The sequence below is a fragment of the Ranitomeya imitator genome, chromosome 3 (assembly GCF_032444005.1).
Source record: "Ranitomeya imitator isolate aRanImi1 chromosome 3, aRanImi1.pri, whole genome shotgun sequence".
Classification (NCBI taxonomy): domain Eukaryota; kingdom Metazoa; phylum Chordata; class Amphibia; order Anura; family Dendrobatidae; genus Ranitomeya; species Ranitomeya imitator.
In genome coordinates, this window is record NC_091284.1 from 466,897,007 (window position 1) to 466,910,351 (window position 13,345).

At 49.7% G+C, this 13,345-nt stretch overlaps 1 protein-coding gene across 1 annotated transcript in view; it reads left to right on the plus strand.

The window, feature by feature from the left end:
* The window catches only part of MYBBP1A (MYB binding protein 1a), a 108,761-nt gene that overhangs the window by 64,161 nt on the left and 31,255 nt on the right, over positions 1–13,345 (plus strand). Inside the window, exon 19 of the mRNA XM_069757458.1 lies at positions 1,677–1,834. Coding sequence (XP_069613559.1) covers positions 1,677–1,834 — 158 coding nt within the window. The remainder of the gene's footprint in view (positions 1–1,676; positions 1,835–13,345) is intronic.

The following is a 13,345-nucleotide window of genomic DNA, read 5'->3' on the forward strand; positions in this document are numbered from 1 at the left end:
AATATACTACGTGGCTGGGCAATATACTACGTGGCTGGGCAATGTACTACGTGGCTGGGCAATGTACTACGTGGCTGGGCAATATACTACGTGGCTGGGCAATATACTACGTGGCTTGGCAATGAACTACGTGGCTGGGCAATATACTACGTGGCTGGGCAATATACTACGTGGCTGGGTAATATACTACGTGGCTGGGCAATATACTACGTGGACATGCATATTCTAGAACACCCGATGCGTTAGAATCGGGCCACCATCTAGTAGGCCATATTGACGGAAAAAATAAAGTTATGGCTCTGGGAAGGAGGGGAGGAAAAATTTTACCAAAAAAAACTGAAAACTGGCTAGGTCTGAAGGGGTTAAGTCGAAGTGGGTGTTGTTAGGTACTTGTCACTGGAAGTGTACATGTATGAGTTGCTATCTTATAGCTCCCACTTGGACTTGATAAAAGTTAACTCGTTAGGTGCCAAATATTTGATTGCTAACATCTCTGCAACAGAGAGAGCCACTATTACATCGTGTGTTTAGTTTAAAATGAGAAATTTTGTCCATGGTCTTCATCTGCACTCCAATGGATGTCCAGTAGGTGGCAGCAAGATACAGCTTTTCAGGTTGACCTGACTAACATGTATTTCTTCTTGTAAGTGAAAGCGTCACTAGTGCGTTCTGCCCAGATAGAATTTTAATAGTATGATTTTATCCACCTTTAATTTTCACTTATTTTCTGAGCATTAAATAAGGTGTTACTTAATTTAGTCCTGGACTCTAAAGGCCCCGTCACACATAGCGACGCTGCAGCGATACCGACAACGATCCGGATCGCTGCAGCGTCGCTGTTTGGTCGCTGGAGAGCTGTCACACAGACAGCTCTCCAGCGACCAACGATCCCGAGGTCCCCGGTAACCAGGGTAAACATCGGGTAACTAAGCGCAGGGCCGCGCTTAGTAACCCGATGTTCACCCTGGTTACCATCGTTAAAGTAAAAAAAAACAAACGCTACATACTTACCTACCGCTGTCTGTCCCCGGCGCTCAGCTTCTCTGGTCTGGCTGTGAGCACAGCGGCCGGAAAGCAGAGCGGTGACGTCACAGCTCTGCTTTCCGGCTGACCGGCGCTCACAGCCAGACCAGAGAAGCAGAGCGCCGAGGACAGACAGCGGTAGGTAAGTATGTAGCGTTTGTTTTTTTTACTTTAACGATGGTAACCAGGGTAAACATCGGGTTACTAAGCGCGGCCCTGCGCTTAGTTACTCGATGTTTACCCTGGTTACCAGCGAAGACGTCGCTGAATCGGCGTCACACGCCGATTCAGCGATGTCAGCGGGACCTCAACGATCAAAAAATGGCCCAGGCCATTCCGACACGACCAGCGATCTCATAGCAGGGGCCTGATCGCTGGTACGTGTCACACATAGCGAGATCGCTACTGAGATCGCTGTTGCGTCACAAAACTTGTGACTCAGCAGCGATCTCGCTAGCGATCTCGCTATGTGTGACGGGGCCTTTAGTGATCAGCACTGGGTTTCTCTATTCTGGAAGCCTCTAATTACTGTTACTTCTTCTGTGGCTGTAAGAGCTCTTGTCCCATGGTGTCAACTACAAATAGGGGCTGCCTTGGTTTAAGACCATGGTTATATTACATAATTATTTTGTTGTGTTTTTTCTTATCTCCAGGTTCTGGACTTGATTGAAGTCTTTGTGACCAAGCAGCCTGATAGTCCGATGGTATTCAGTATCATTGAGCCTATGATTTCTGTAATAGAACAGAGTATGAACTCTGAGTCCAGCCAGCAGGAGCAAGATTTCCTCCGGAAAACCGCTGACATTTTCATGTAAGTGTATGCTTGTTGAAAAATTTCAGTGACAAACGATATTCTGTAGAAATCTAATTTTGTGGTTAGGGTGCACTATTGGCCCAAAGAATTTCATCAGGATATTTTATCACTAGATTCTTAAATCGCCACTCCAGCTGTGTGATTTTCTTTTTATCACAGTGCTGGACTAGTGCTACTAATTTAATTTCCCTGTCTCCGGTCTCCTACTTACCAGTCATCATCTTTTTCTGTTATCGGTGTCACTGATCGGTCTCCAGCAGTTTGTTTTTCCAACAAATTTTTATTGGTTTTATAAATTTAACAAAAGTAAGGGTAAAGGGTGCGGGAAAAATAGGATACATGGGATAATAGGGAAATAAAGGGGGAAGAAAATACAGGACTTCCACACTTTAACATACTGTAGCTTACTCAAATAGAACCAGGACAACTGTCGCTTACTCAAGTCAAATATGGTTCAAAAGGAAAAATAAATACGTACTGGGATGTCTGGAATCACGGTCTCCAGCAGTTTGTAACCTGCCAGATTGCTCCAGTATTTGCTGGGCGAGCCACAGGTCACTGATCAGTATAAGTCTGAGAGCCAGAACGATGCTCTTGTAGACTTAGGCTGCTTTCACACTTGCGTCGGTACGGGTTTGTCGCTAAGAGTCGGCGCGACGTACCGACGCACGTTGTGAAAATTTGGCACAACATGGGCAGCGGATGCATTCGTTCAATGCATCGGCTGCCCATTGTAAAGTCCCGGGGAGGAGGGGCGGAGTTCCAGCTGCGCATGCGCGGTAGGAAATGGCGGACCTGACGTACGAAAAAAAAACGTTCCCTTGAACGTTATTTCGTGCCGACGTTCCGCCAAAACATGACGCATACAGTACACGAGGGACGCGACTGTTGACAATCCGTCGCTAATACAAGTCAATGGAAAATGCAGGATCCTGCATTCTCAAAAAAGGACGGATTGTGATGGAAGCTGAAAAGCGCAAGTGTGAAAATAGCCTTACTTTGAGCACTTGTGACTGTTGCCTCTAACTTTGTCAGTCAGAAGTTGTGGTCACAAGATGGCGCATAGGATTGATGCCGGAAACAGTTGTAGATGGCGGCTTGTACGTATAATCCTAGGGTGAGGGAACGTACATTGGTGGCATCACTACAGTGCTAAAATAAAAATCCCACTGAAGTGCTGCTTTAAAATGTTGTTGTCCCTGGTCAAATAAGTGAAAGTGAGTAATGTAGCATCGCTGAGTCTTGCCGATTACAGATACAGTAAGTGTGAGGGACAATGTTAGAGAATCTCTGGATCGTCAGTTAAAAGACCTGATCGGTCATGTCACTAATATAGGGTCCCATTCAAATCACTTTTATCATGTACACCAGGAAAGTTCTTGACATCCGAGCTAAACATGTCTTTAGAGTTACCTTAACCCTAAGGAGATGAGAAGAAATGAGTCTGTAGACCACACTAATGTATAGACACAATAGGGTAGGCGGGAAATAAAAGTATCTGTTAACAGGATGCTATTATAGTTTATATGTGGATGTGCCATGTGGAAAAGACGAAGCATGCTAATCGGAGTGTAGGTGGTAAATCTGTCAAGACGTTTCGAAGCATACATAGTTCTTCTTCAGGACACCCACGATCGCTACCTGTGGGAAATTCATGGAGTCCGACTGAAACATTGCTGATAAAACCGGTTTAATTCCAGACAATAACTCGACAGGCTCATGTATTCTTATAGGGATGTAGCGTTCAGGTCAGGAAACGCACGGGTTGTCTGTGCATGCAGATTTCAAGACCCCGATGTGGGGAAGCTGGCTAATACAGAATCATCTTTAGCAAGTCATTATCGATTTCTTAAATTGTCAGGACAGGTAACGTGCATACTGAAATGTGACTACATTTTTCTGTTTGCAACAGTCCATCGGCAATGTAGTGAGCATCATTTCTTATTGATTGCATTACGTTACTAGCATGGTAATATCTTCTGCCGAGTTTGCACGTCTTCACTACAGTGGTAATTAAATTGCTATAAGGTCATTAGTGCTAGGAATGATAACGAACTGTTCCGTGAAGGGCATTTCTGTAGTGCAGGCTTTCCTTATTAGAGGCTACATTTTGTTAGTGCCGTGTATGCAAATCTGGCTGAGTTATCTCTTTATTGCCCATTTGCCTGTATATATACAGTAATATTGTTTTTATGTGTCATTTTCTTCATTGAAATGACTGCCGTGCCTTAGATTCTTAGCAATTGGGTTTTCTCTATCGCCTCTCATTGGGGGACACAAAAACCATGGGTGTATGCTGCTGCTACTAGGAGGCTGACACTATGCAAATAAAAAAGTTAGCTCCTCCTCTGCAGTGTACACCCCACCGACTGGAAGTAGGATATTCAGTTTAGCTTAAGGCCCCTTCACATTAAGCGACGCTGCAGCGATACCGACAACGATCCGGATCGCTGCAGCGTCGCTGTTTGGTCGCTGGAGAGCTGTCACACAGACCGCTCTCCAGCGACCAACGATGCCGGTAACCAGGGTAAACATCGGGTAACTAAGCGCAGGGCCGCGCTTAGTAACCCGATGTTTACCCTGGTTACCATGCTAAAAGTAAAAAAAAAACACTAGATACTTACCTACCGCTGTCTGTCCTCCAGCGCTGCGCTCTGCTTCTCTGCTCTCCTCCTGTACTGGCTGTGAGCCGGAAAGCAGAGCGGTGACGTCACCGCTCTGCTTTCCGGCTCACAGCCAGTACAGGAGGAGTGCAGAGCACAGCGCTGGAGGACAGACGGCTGTAGGTAAGTATCTAGTGTTTGTTTTTTTTTACTTTTAGCATGGTAACCAGGGTAAACATCGGGTTACTAAGCGCGGCCCTGCGCTTAGTTACCCGATGTTTACCCTGGTTACCAGTGAAGACATCGCTGGATCGGTGTCACACACGCCGATCCAGCGATGTCAGCAGGAGTCCAGCGACGAAATAAAGTTCTGGACTTTCTTCAGCGACCAACGATCTCCCAGCAGGGGCCTGATCGTTGGTCGCTGTCACACATAACGATTTCATTAACGATATCGTTGCTACGTCACAAATAGCAACGATATCGTTAACAATATCGTTATGTGTGAAGGTACCTTTAGTGTCAGTAGGAGGTGGACACGGGTCTTTCATTAGACCCTTATCTACCTCAATGTGCGTAGTTTCTTTTTAGGTTTCCGGAGGGATACAGGGTGAACAGTCGCACCTGTAGTCCCACAATACGGACTATGAGTACGGCATGTACTGCCACCCCGTATCCTCATAGATCCCTCAGCAGGACCATGATCCTAGCACACAAGCGTGCTCAGAAGTCCGGTCCTGGCTCCGTCCCCCACCCACTCGCCTACCAGAGCCTGTCGGTTGGAGGAGACGAGGACGTCCATCAGCTTGGACATCTCATTCCTCTTCAGGTTAGTGTCAGCGTGGGAAGTTGAGGTATTTCCCATCCCAAATCTTTCAAGGGGGGTCTTGCTAGGGCTCCCAGATTACCTGGTCGTCGCTTGCACCCAGATTGCGCAGCATGGCCCGGGATTACTGTTCCCATGCGGCATCTGCGGCCCCTCTGCCTTCTATTCCGGGGCGGGGCCTTTTCAGGCTGCCGCGCCGCTTCCTACGCCGCACCACTCTCCCCAGTGAGACAGCCCTGACAGGCTGTCCTGCCGTACTTTCTGCGGCGCGATCCTCCGGCGCTGCGGTTTTAATGGGGCCGCACTTCCTTCTCCAGCGTGACAGCCTTGGCAGGCTGCCGCGCCGTTTTCCTAACTGGTGCACTGCTCCGGCATCGCGGCTCTCTCCTCCGGCGGTCGCTGGCCTGTAATTTAGGCCCCAGCTTCTGCCCGGGCCTACTTCCGGTGCCGCGCTCCGTCCACTTTCGCTTTCATCGGGCGGGCTTTCTCCCGCCCGACAATCTCTTTACTCCCCGCCCACCGGCGCCATCTTGGTGTTCCTGGGCCCATGACTTCTACGCCGCTGCTTGGCGCCACATTGCAGCAGGGCGCACGTTCCAGCGCCCTTTCAGCGGTCACCTTCTGCGGTTCATCCAAACTGCAGCCAGGTCCTTTTTTCCCCAGCACACGCTTTCTTTGGCGGGGTCCCCTGCATCCTCCTTAGGTTGCTGTTTCATCGCTGGTGCCCTGGACCTGTGCCATGATGCCGGTCGCAGCTACAGCCGGGAGCAGTCTACAGGACTCTACTATTACTGTGAGTAGCTCTGCTATGCAGTCTATTACTCCCCTCTCCTGTTCCCCTAACCTTCGGGCATCATTTAGTGGGTCTGCTCCCAGGCCTAATCCTATAAGGAGATCGTTTCCGTCCTCCTGCTTCCTCTTGTCAGCTGCAGCAACTCTCTGTCCAGGAGTCACTACCCCCAGGTGAGACCGAGACCCCTATCCCTGGGTGGGCTTTCCTTTGGTCTCAGTCTTGGCAATGGCGGAGGTATCCAAGATCCTCCTCTGGGCAGAGGCGATGGTTTTGGCACTATCCGCAGTGCATATCCCTGGCGTGGACAACTAGGCCGCAGTGTTTTCTCTGCCACGAGGGCCTTGCGGCAGGACAGGGGTCCCTGCTTCAGGAGGTCTTCCTTCAAATTTGCCTTGATGAGGAACTTTGGACACTGATCTCCTGGCGGCCCGACTGCTTAGGAAGGTTCCACCGTTTGTTTCCAAGTCCACGATCCTCTTGTTGTGGATACCGATACTTTGACCATTCCTGGGTCGCTATTTGTACTTTCCTTTCTGTTCCTCCCTTCCCTTTCTTCACAGGCTGTTGAAGATCAATGCGGAGGGGGTGCCGGTCATTCGGACCACACCAGATTGGCCCAGAAGGTTCTGGTTCGCTGAGATCGTCCATCTCCTCGCGGACTCCCACTGGAGGCCCCCAGTCAGGTCAGATCTTGTGTATCGGGGACCCATCTGCCGCAGAGTTCTTGGTGGCACAAGTTAACAGCTTTGCTGTTGAAACCTTCCATTTTGGCCGTTCTCTCTAGGCGGGACTTGATGCTGGCCTTGCCCTTAGTTCTATGAAGGGTCAGATAGCAACCCTTTCTATCCTTTTTCTGAAGTCCCTTTCAGAGGTCCTTAGCTACTGGCTATCACAATACGAAGATTTATATCCATCCCGTTATCAGATCAGAACTTTTCTTCAAGTGGCGTATGCGGCTCTCCCGTACCACACTCCCGTGGATCCCTGGGACCTCAATCTTGTTCTGGAGGCTCAGTGGAGTTTCCCCCTTGAGCCTCCCCATGAGCCTCACTGTCTGTTCTGTCCTGCAAGGTGGCTTTTCTGGTGGCCATCTCCACGCGTCTCGGAGTTGGTGGCTCTCTCCTGTCGCCCCATTTCTTGGTTTTTCACCAGGATAGGGTAGTTTTAAGGCCTTTTCTTCCCAGGGTGGTGTCCTCCTTTTACTTGAATAAGATCGTCCTTCCCACCTTTGTCCTTCTCCGATCGATTCTCTGGGGCGTTCGCTGAACAGGCTAGACCTGGTCAGGGCGGTGAGGATCTATTTGTCTAGGACCGCCTTCTTTAGGAAGATGGACTGTCCTTTTGTCATTCCAGATGGTACGCCAAGAGGCCTGCCGGCCTCCAAGGTTACGATTGTTCTCTGGATCAGACCTGCCATTCTGAAGGCTCACCGGGTCAAGAACAGAGTGACTCCTCCTGGTATTAAGACTCACTCTGCCCTGGGCAGTGGGCGCCTCCTGGGCGGTACACCATGGGGCATCCGCCCTACATCTTTGCTGGGTGGCAACTTGGTGTTCCGTTCACTCTTTTGCCAATGGTTATAAGCTCCATACCTGCGCTTCGGCAGTTGCCAGCCTAGGCGGAAGGATCTTGCAGGCGGCAGTGGTGATTCCTCCGACCTGAATGGAGTTTTTCTGCTGTTCCCACCCCAGGGACTGCTTTGGGACGTCCCATGGTTCCTGTGTCCCCCAATGAGAGGCGATAGAGAAAACAGGATTTTTGGTTGCTTACCGTAAAATCTGTTTCTCGTAGCCTTCATTGGGGGACACAGCACCCTCCCAAGTTGAACAGCTCTGTTTATTGTGTTATACTGTTAACGTTTGTGTTCTTTGAACGCTCTTTGAGTGTTTGAAACTGTTAACAAACCTAAGCAGCGCTTTACAGTTTGGCGCTGTATAAATGAAGATTATATTATATTATTATTCTTTCTCGTTTACACGTTGCTTCTCCTACTGCTTTCTCACTAACTGAATATCCTACTTCCTGTCGGTAGGGTGTACACTGCAGAGGAGGAGCTAACTTTATTTGCATAGTGTCAGCCTCCTAGTGGCAGCAGCATACACCCATGGTTCCTGTGTCCCCCAATGAAGGCTCCGAGAAACAGATTTCTCCATCGTCTCATTGGGGGACACAGGACTGTGGGTGTATGCTACTGCCGCCAGGAGGCTGACACTAAGTAGGTATAAAAAAAAAAAAGTTAGCTCCTCCTCCATAGTATACACCTTGCCACTGGCCCTGACAGCTCCAGTTTATGCTTAGTGTCCGTAGGAGGCACATCTCTGGGTTTTCCCAGATGCTTTTTTCTCTGAAGATAAGACAGGGGCGACGGACCCTTTTGAAGGGGTCCGATCTCCCCAAACCAACAACGGGCGAGCACGTGGAGTGTCGCCTCCACGTATCCTCTTCCGCGACGTGGGATTTTTTTGCCGGACTAAGAACCTGACCACCCTGAGGTAACGGAACCCTAGGTTGTATAGGCATTCATTCCTTGTCCGTGCAGCCTCCACTTCATCACCAATGCACGACTACGGTGTTTAAAGGAGGCAGACTGTCCCTCTCCTCGCCTTCTGAAGGGTGTAAGGAGTTAGGGTGCCTGCACCGTCTTTTAATATTTATATATGTATATATATATTTATATGTGGATTTTTTATGTCTAACCTTATGCGCTGTCAGAGGGCTGCACAGGGGGGGGGCTCCTGCTTCATCGCGCGTTCTGCTGGCGACTATATCCGGCGCTGTGCTGGTTTCCAGCGTTTTTCCCCACAAGCAAACTTCAGCAGAGGCATGGGCGGAAGTCCCGCCCCTTTTTTTAAGGCGGTTTCCTGTTCGCTGAGGCATTATGGATCTTGTAGTCTGAGCATGGGCGGAAGTCCCGCCCCTTTTTCGTCGGCTTCCTGTTTTCTCTGTACAGCCTGTGGCATTATGGGTCTTGTAGTCTGGGGGAAGTCCCGCCTCCATGGCGACGGTTTACTTCCGGTTTCAAGCACCCAGCTTTCCCGGGAGAGCAGGGGAAAGAGTAAAATCTAGATCCCTGCTTCGGCCTAAACCGAGTCCATGTGCGGTCAGGAGACATGGTTCAGTGTTTGAGAGCATACGGGGACTCAGGACTGGGGTAAGTGCTACTTCCCTCAGCCTGACAACAGTATTTGTTCTAGACCTAGTAGCTCATAAGGAGATACGGAGCATAGCAGCAGCAGCAGCAATAGAGTCATGTCTAGAAAGACTAAGACTCACTCAGTTCTGTATACCTCATGCATTACCTGTCAGTCTACTTTTCCGCATGCGCAAAGTAACCATTTCTGTGAGGCTTGTGATTCCGAGCGCGTGCAGGAGCCCTCGTCTGCTACCCTGTCTGCTTCCCCGCCGGCTAGCCTGCCGGGTGTGCCTGTACCTGGGTCGGCAGTGTCTCCCCCTGAGTGGGTCATATCATTAACGCAGTCTATGGCGTCTCTAACAAAGGCGGTTGAGTCCCTTCAAGCCCCTGTCAGGGACATTCATCCGCCTGTTTTTGGAAAGATCCTCTGATTTTCAGGATCCTCCGGCCTGCAGGGGCCGTACTCCCTCTAGGCAGACACAGGGGAAACGATCCCACACAGCGTCTCCCGGTCCGTCAGGTGCATCAGCATCTTTGAATCCTGTCTCTCGATCTCCCTCTCCTGCGGAATTGAGTGAGCACGGTTCGGACTATGACTCAGAGGGGTCTTTTGATTTAGAAGCTCCTGGTTATCAGGAATCTGTTGACAGTCTCATTGAGGCCGTTAACCAGACCTTGGGAGTAGAGGATGTGGCCACCTTACCTTCTGGTCATAAGGTGTCCTTTAAGAAATTCAAGCAACCTCATAAGGTGTTTTCTACTCATCCTGAGTTTGAGGATTTAGTCCAACGTCACATGGAGCGACCGGATAAACGTTTCTTAGGCCAGAAGGCCCTAGGTGCAAGGTATCCGTTCGCTCCAGAGCTTTGTAAAAAGTGGGCAGAATCCCCTTCAGTGGATCCTCCCGTATCCCGTTTGGCCTCTAGTACGTTGCTGTCTCTTCCTAATGGGTCGTCTATTAAGGATCCGACTGATCGGCTCCTAGAGAGTCTAGCTCGGTCTCTGTTTGAGGCTTCAGGGTCAGCCCTCGCACCGTCTTTTGCGGCCACATGGGTTGCCAAAGCTATGATGGCTTGGTCAGAGTCTGTAACTAAGGCTCTTCAGGATAAGGTGATAGAGATGTCAGATCAGATATCTTTAGCAGGAAATTATCTGATTAATGCATCCTTGGATGCGGCAAATTGTTCAGCATTGGCTATTGCTATCAGAAGGGCCCTATGGCTAAGAAATTGGCGGGCGGACTCTACTTCAAAGAAGTCCTTTACATCCCTTCCTTATCAAGGTGTCCGTCTTTTTGGCGAAAAATTGGATCAGCTTATATCTGATTCCACGGGAGGTAAAAGTAATTTCCTTCCTCAACAAAAGGTTAAGCAACCTTTTCGTCGCCAATTTCAAGCAAGATTTAAATCCTTTCGTTACTCCCGGTGGTCTGCGGCACCAAGCGCAGGTCCCCCAAGTCGGCCTGTCCAAGACCGGGAGCACCAGGTCTCCTATAGGGCCAATCCATTGGCAAGAATGCGGTATCAACCGTCAAGATCTAGGGGATCTAGATATCCTCGATCTTCGACTAAATGACTGGAGGCAGCCTCTCGTCGCTTCCAACAGAGTAGGCGGTCGCCTACTACTGTTCCATCAGTCCTGGCTGTCAGTTGTTCACGACAGATGGGTAAGAGACCTGGTGGTTTCAGGGTACAAAATAGAGTTTTCCTGTCTCCCTCCAGGCCGGTTTTTTCCGTCCAGTCTTCCCAGTTCAAAAACCCGTCTAAGAGCTTTATTCAGAGCAGTCGAGTCTCTTCAGTCCAACGGGGTCATTGTCCCTGTTCCAAAGGAAGAAAGGTTCAAGGGGTTTTATTCAAATCTGTTTACGGTTCTCAAAAAGAATGGGACCGTGAGACCCATTCTGGACCTAAAGTGTCTAAACAAATTCATCAGCACTCGTCGCTTCCGTATGGAATCTCTCCGCTCGGTCATTGCGGCTATGGAAAGGGGAGAATTCCTGGCTTCCATAGATATTCAAGACGCCTATCTGCACGTTCCTATATTTCCTCCTCATCAAAAATTTCTACGGATTTCCATAGGCGAGCGACACTTCCAATTCACTGCATTACCTTTCGGGCTCGCCACTGCTCCCAGGGTGTTCACGAAGGTGATGGCAACAGTGGTGTCAATCCTGCACTCTCGAGGCATAGTCATTCTGCCTTACTTAGACGATCTCTTAGTCAAAGGACCAACTTTTCAGGCATGCAGGGACAACGTCAACATCTCTTTGGACACCCTAGCTCGTCTAGGGTGGCTGGTCAATTTAAAGAAGTCATCTCTAGTACCATCTCGGAAGATCTCTTTTTTAGGGATGATCTTCAACACCTCTCGGGGGCTAACTATTTTACCCCAGGACAAGGTGCTTTGTCTCCGGCAGGAGGTAAAAATTCTTCGGCAGCCAAGTTTCCATTCAATCCGGTTCTGCATGAAGGTCTTGGGCAGGATGGTAGCAGCTATAGAAGCAGTTCCATTCGCCCAATTCCATCTTCGTCCACTCCAACAGGCACTTCTGTCAGCCTGGGACAGGAGTCCTTTGTCTCTCAACCTCAGGTGTCGTCTGGCTCCTGGGGTCAGGCAATCCCTGATATGGTGGATGAGGAGTTCCTCCCTACTTCAGGGGAAAGCCTTTCCTCCAGTTCATTGGCTGGTAGTCACTACAGACGCCAGCCTTCTCGGTTGGGGAGCAGTGTTTCTCCAGCACACGGCTCAGGGTCGTTGGTCCCCAAGGGAATCAACCCTTCCAATCAATCTGTTGGAAATAAGGGCAATTTGGCTGGCTTTGCAGCACTTTCACCATCTTCTGGCGGGTCGCCCGGTGCGGATCCAATCGGACAATGCCACGGCCGTGGCCTACGTAAATCATCAGGGGGGCACTCGCAGCAGATCAGCCATGCGCGAGGTAGGACAAGTCCTCCGCTGGGCCGAGAACAATCACTCTTTGATCTCGGCAGTTTACATCCCGGGCAAGGAGAACTGGGCAGCGGACTTTCTGAGCCGACAGGGGCTTGCGCCCGGGGAATGGTCTCTTCACCCCGATGTTTTTCGGCAGATATGTCTACGGTTGGGGAATCCCGGACGTGGATCTAATGGCCACCGGGTCGAATACCAAAGTACCCAGGTTCGTTGCACGGTTTCGAGATCCAGGAGCAATTGCCGTAGACGCACTAGTCCTATCTTGGAACCAATTTCATCTTCCATATCTGTTTCCCCCTCTGGCGCTGCTTCCAAAGGTCGTCAGGAAGATCAAGTTAGAGGGAGTTCCGACAATTCTAGTCGCCCCAGATTGGCCTCGGAGGTCATGGTACGCAGACCTAGATCAGCTGATCGTCGGGGTTCCTTGGCAGCTACCAATGCAGCCAGATCTTCTGTCGCAGGGGCCGATATTCCACCAGAACTTAGAGGCCCTGCGTTTGACGGCTTGGCCGTTGAATCTTGGATTCTGACCCAGGCCGGTTTTTCTCAGAAGTAGCCTCAACTATGGTTAATGCTCGAAAGACAGCTTCAGCACGCATTTACCACCACACCTGGAAAGTCTTTCTCTCATGGTGCAGGAAGAAGGGTCTTCCTCCTCTTCGGTTTTCCATTCCTAATGTCCTAGCTTTTCTCCAATCTGGTCTAGACTCAGGTCTCGCTCCAAGTACCCTTAGGAGGCAAATATCCGCCTTATCTGTTCTTTTCCAGCGCAGGATCGCTACCAATCTGCAAGTAAAAACTTTTTTGCAGGGAGTCTCTCATATAGTCCCTCCTTACAAAGCTCCGATAGAAGCTTGGGACCTTAATTTGGTCTTGAGTGTTCTTCAGGAACCTCCATTTGAGCCCCTCCAAGACGTTCCTTTAAGGTACCTTTCTTGGAAGGTTTTGTTTCTGGTAGCTATAACATCCATTAGGCGGGTATCGGAGTTAGCGGCCTTGTCCTGTCAGGCGCCGTTTCTACTATTTCATCAGGATAAGGTGGTGCTGAGACCAGCACCTTCCTTTTTGACAAAAGTAGTCTCCTCATTCCACATTAATGAGGACATTGTCTTGCCTTCTTTTTGTCCTGCGCCTACACACCGGGTGGAAAAAGCTCTCCATACTCTAGATTTGGTGAGAGCTCTGAGAAGATACGTTTCTC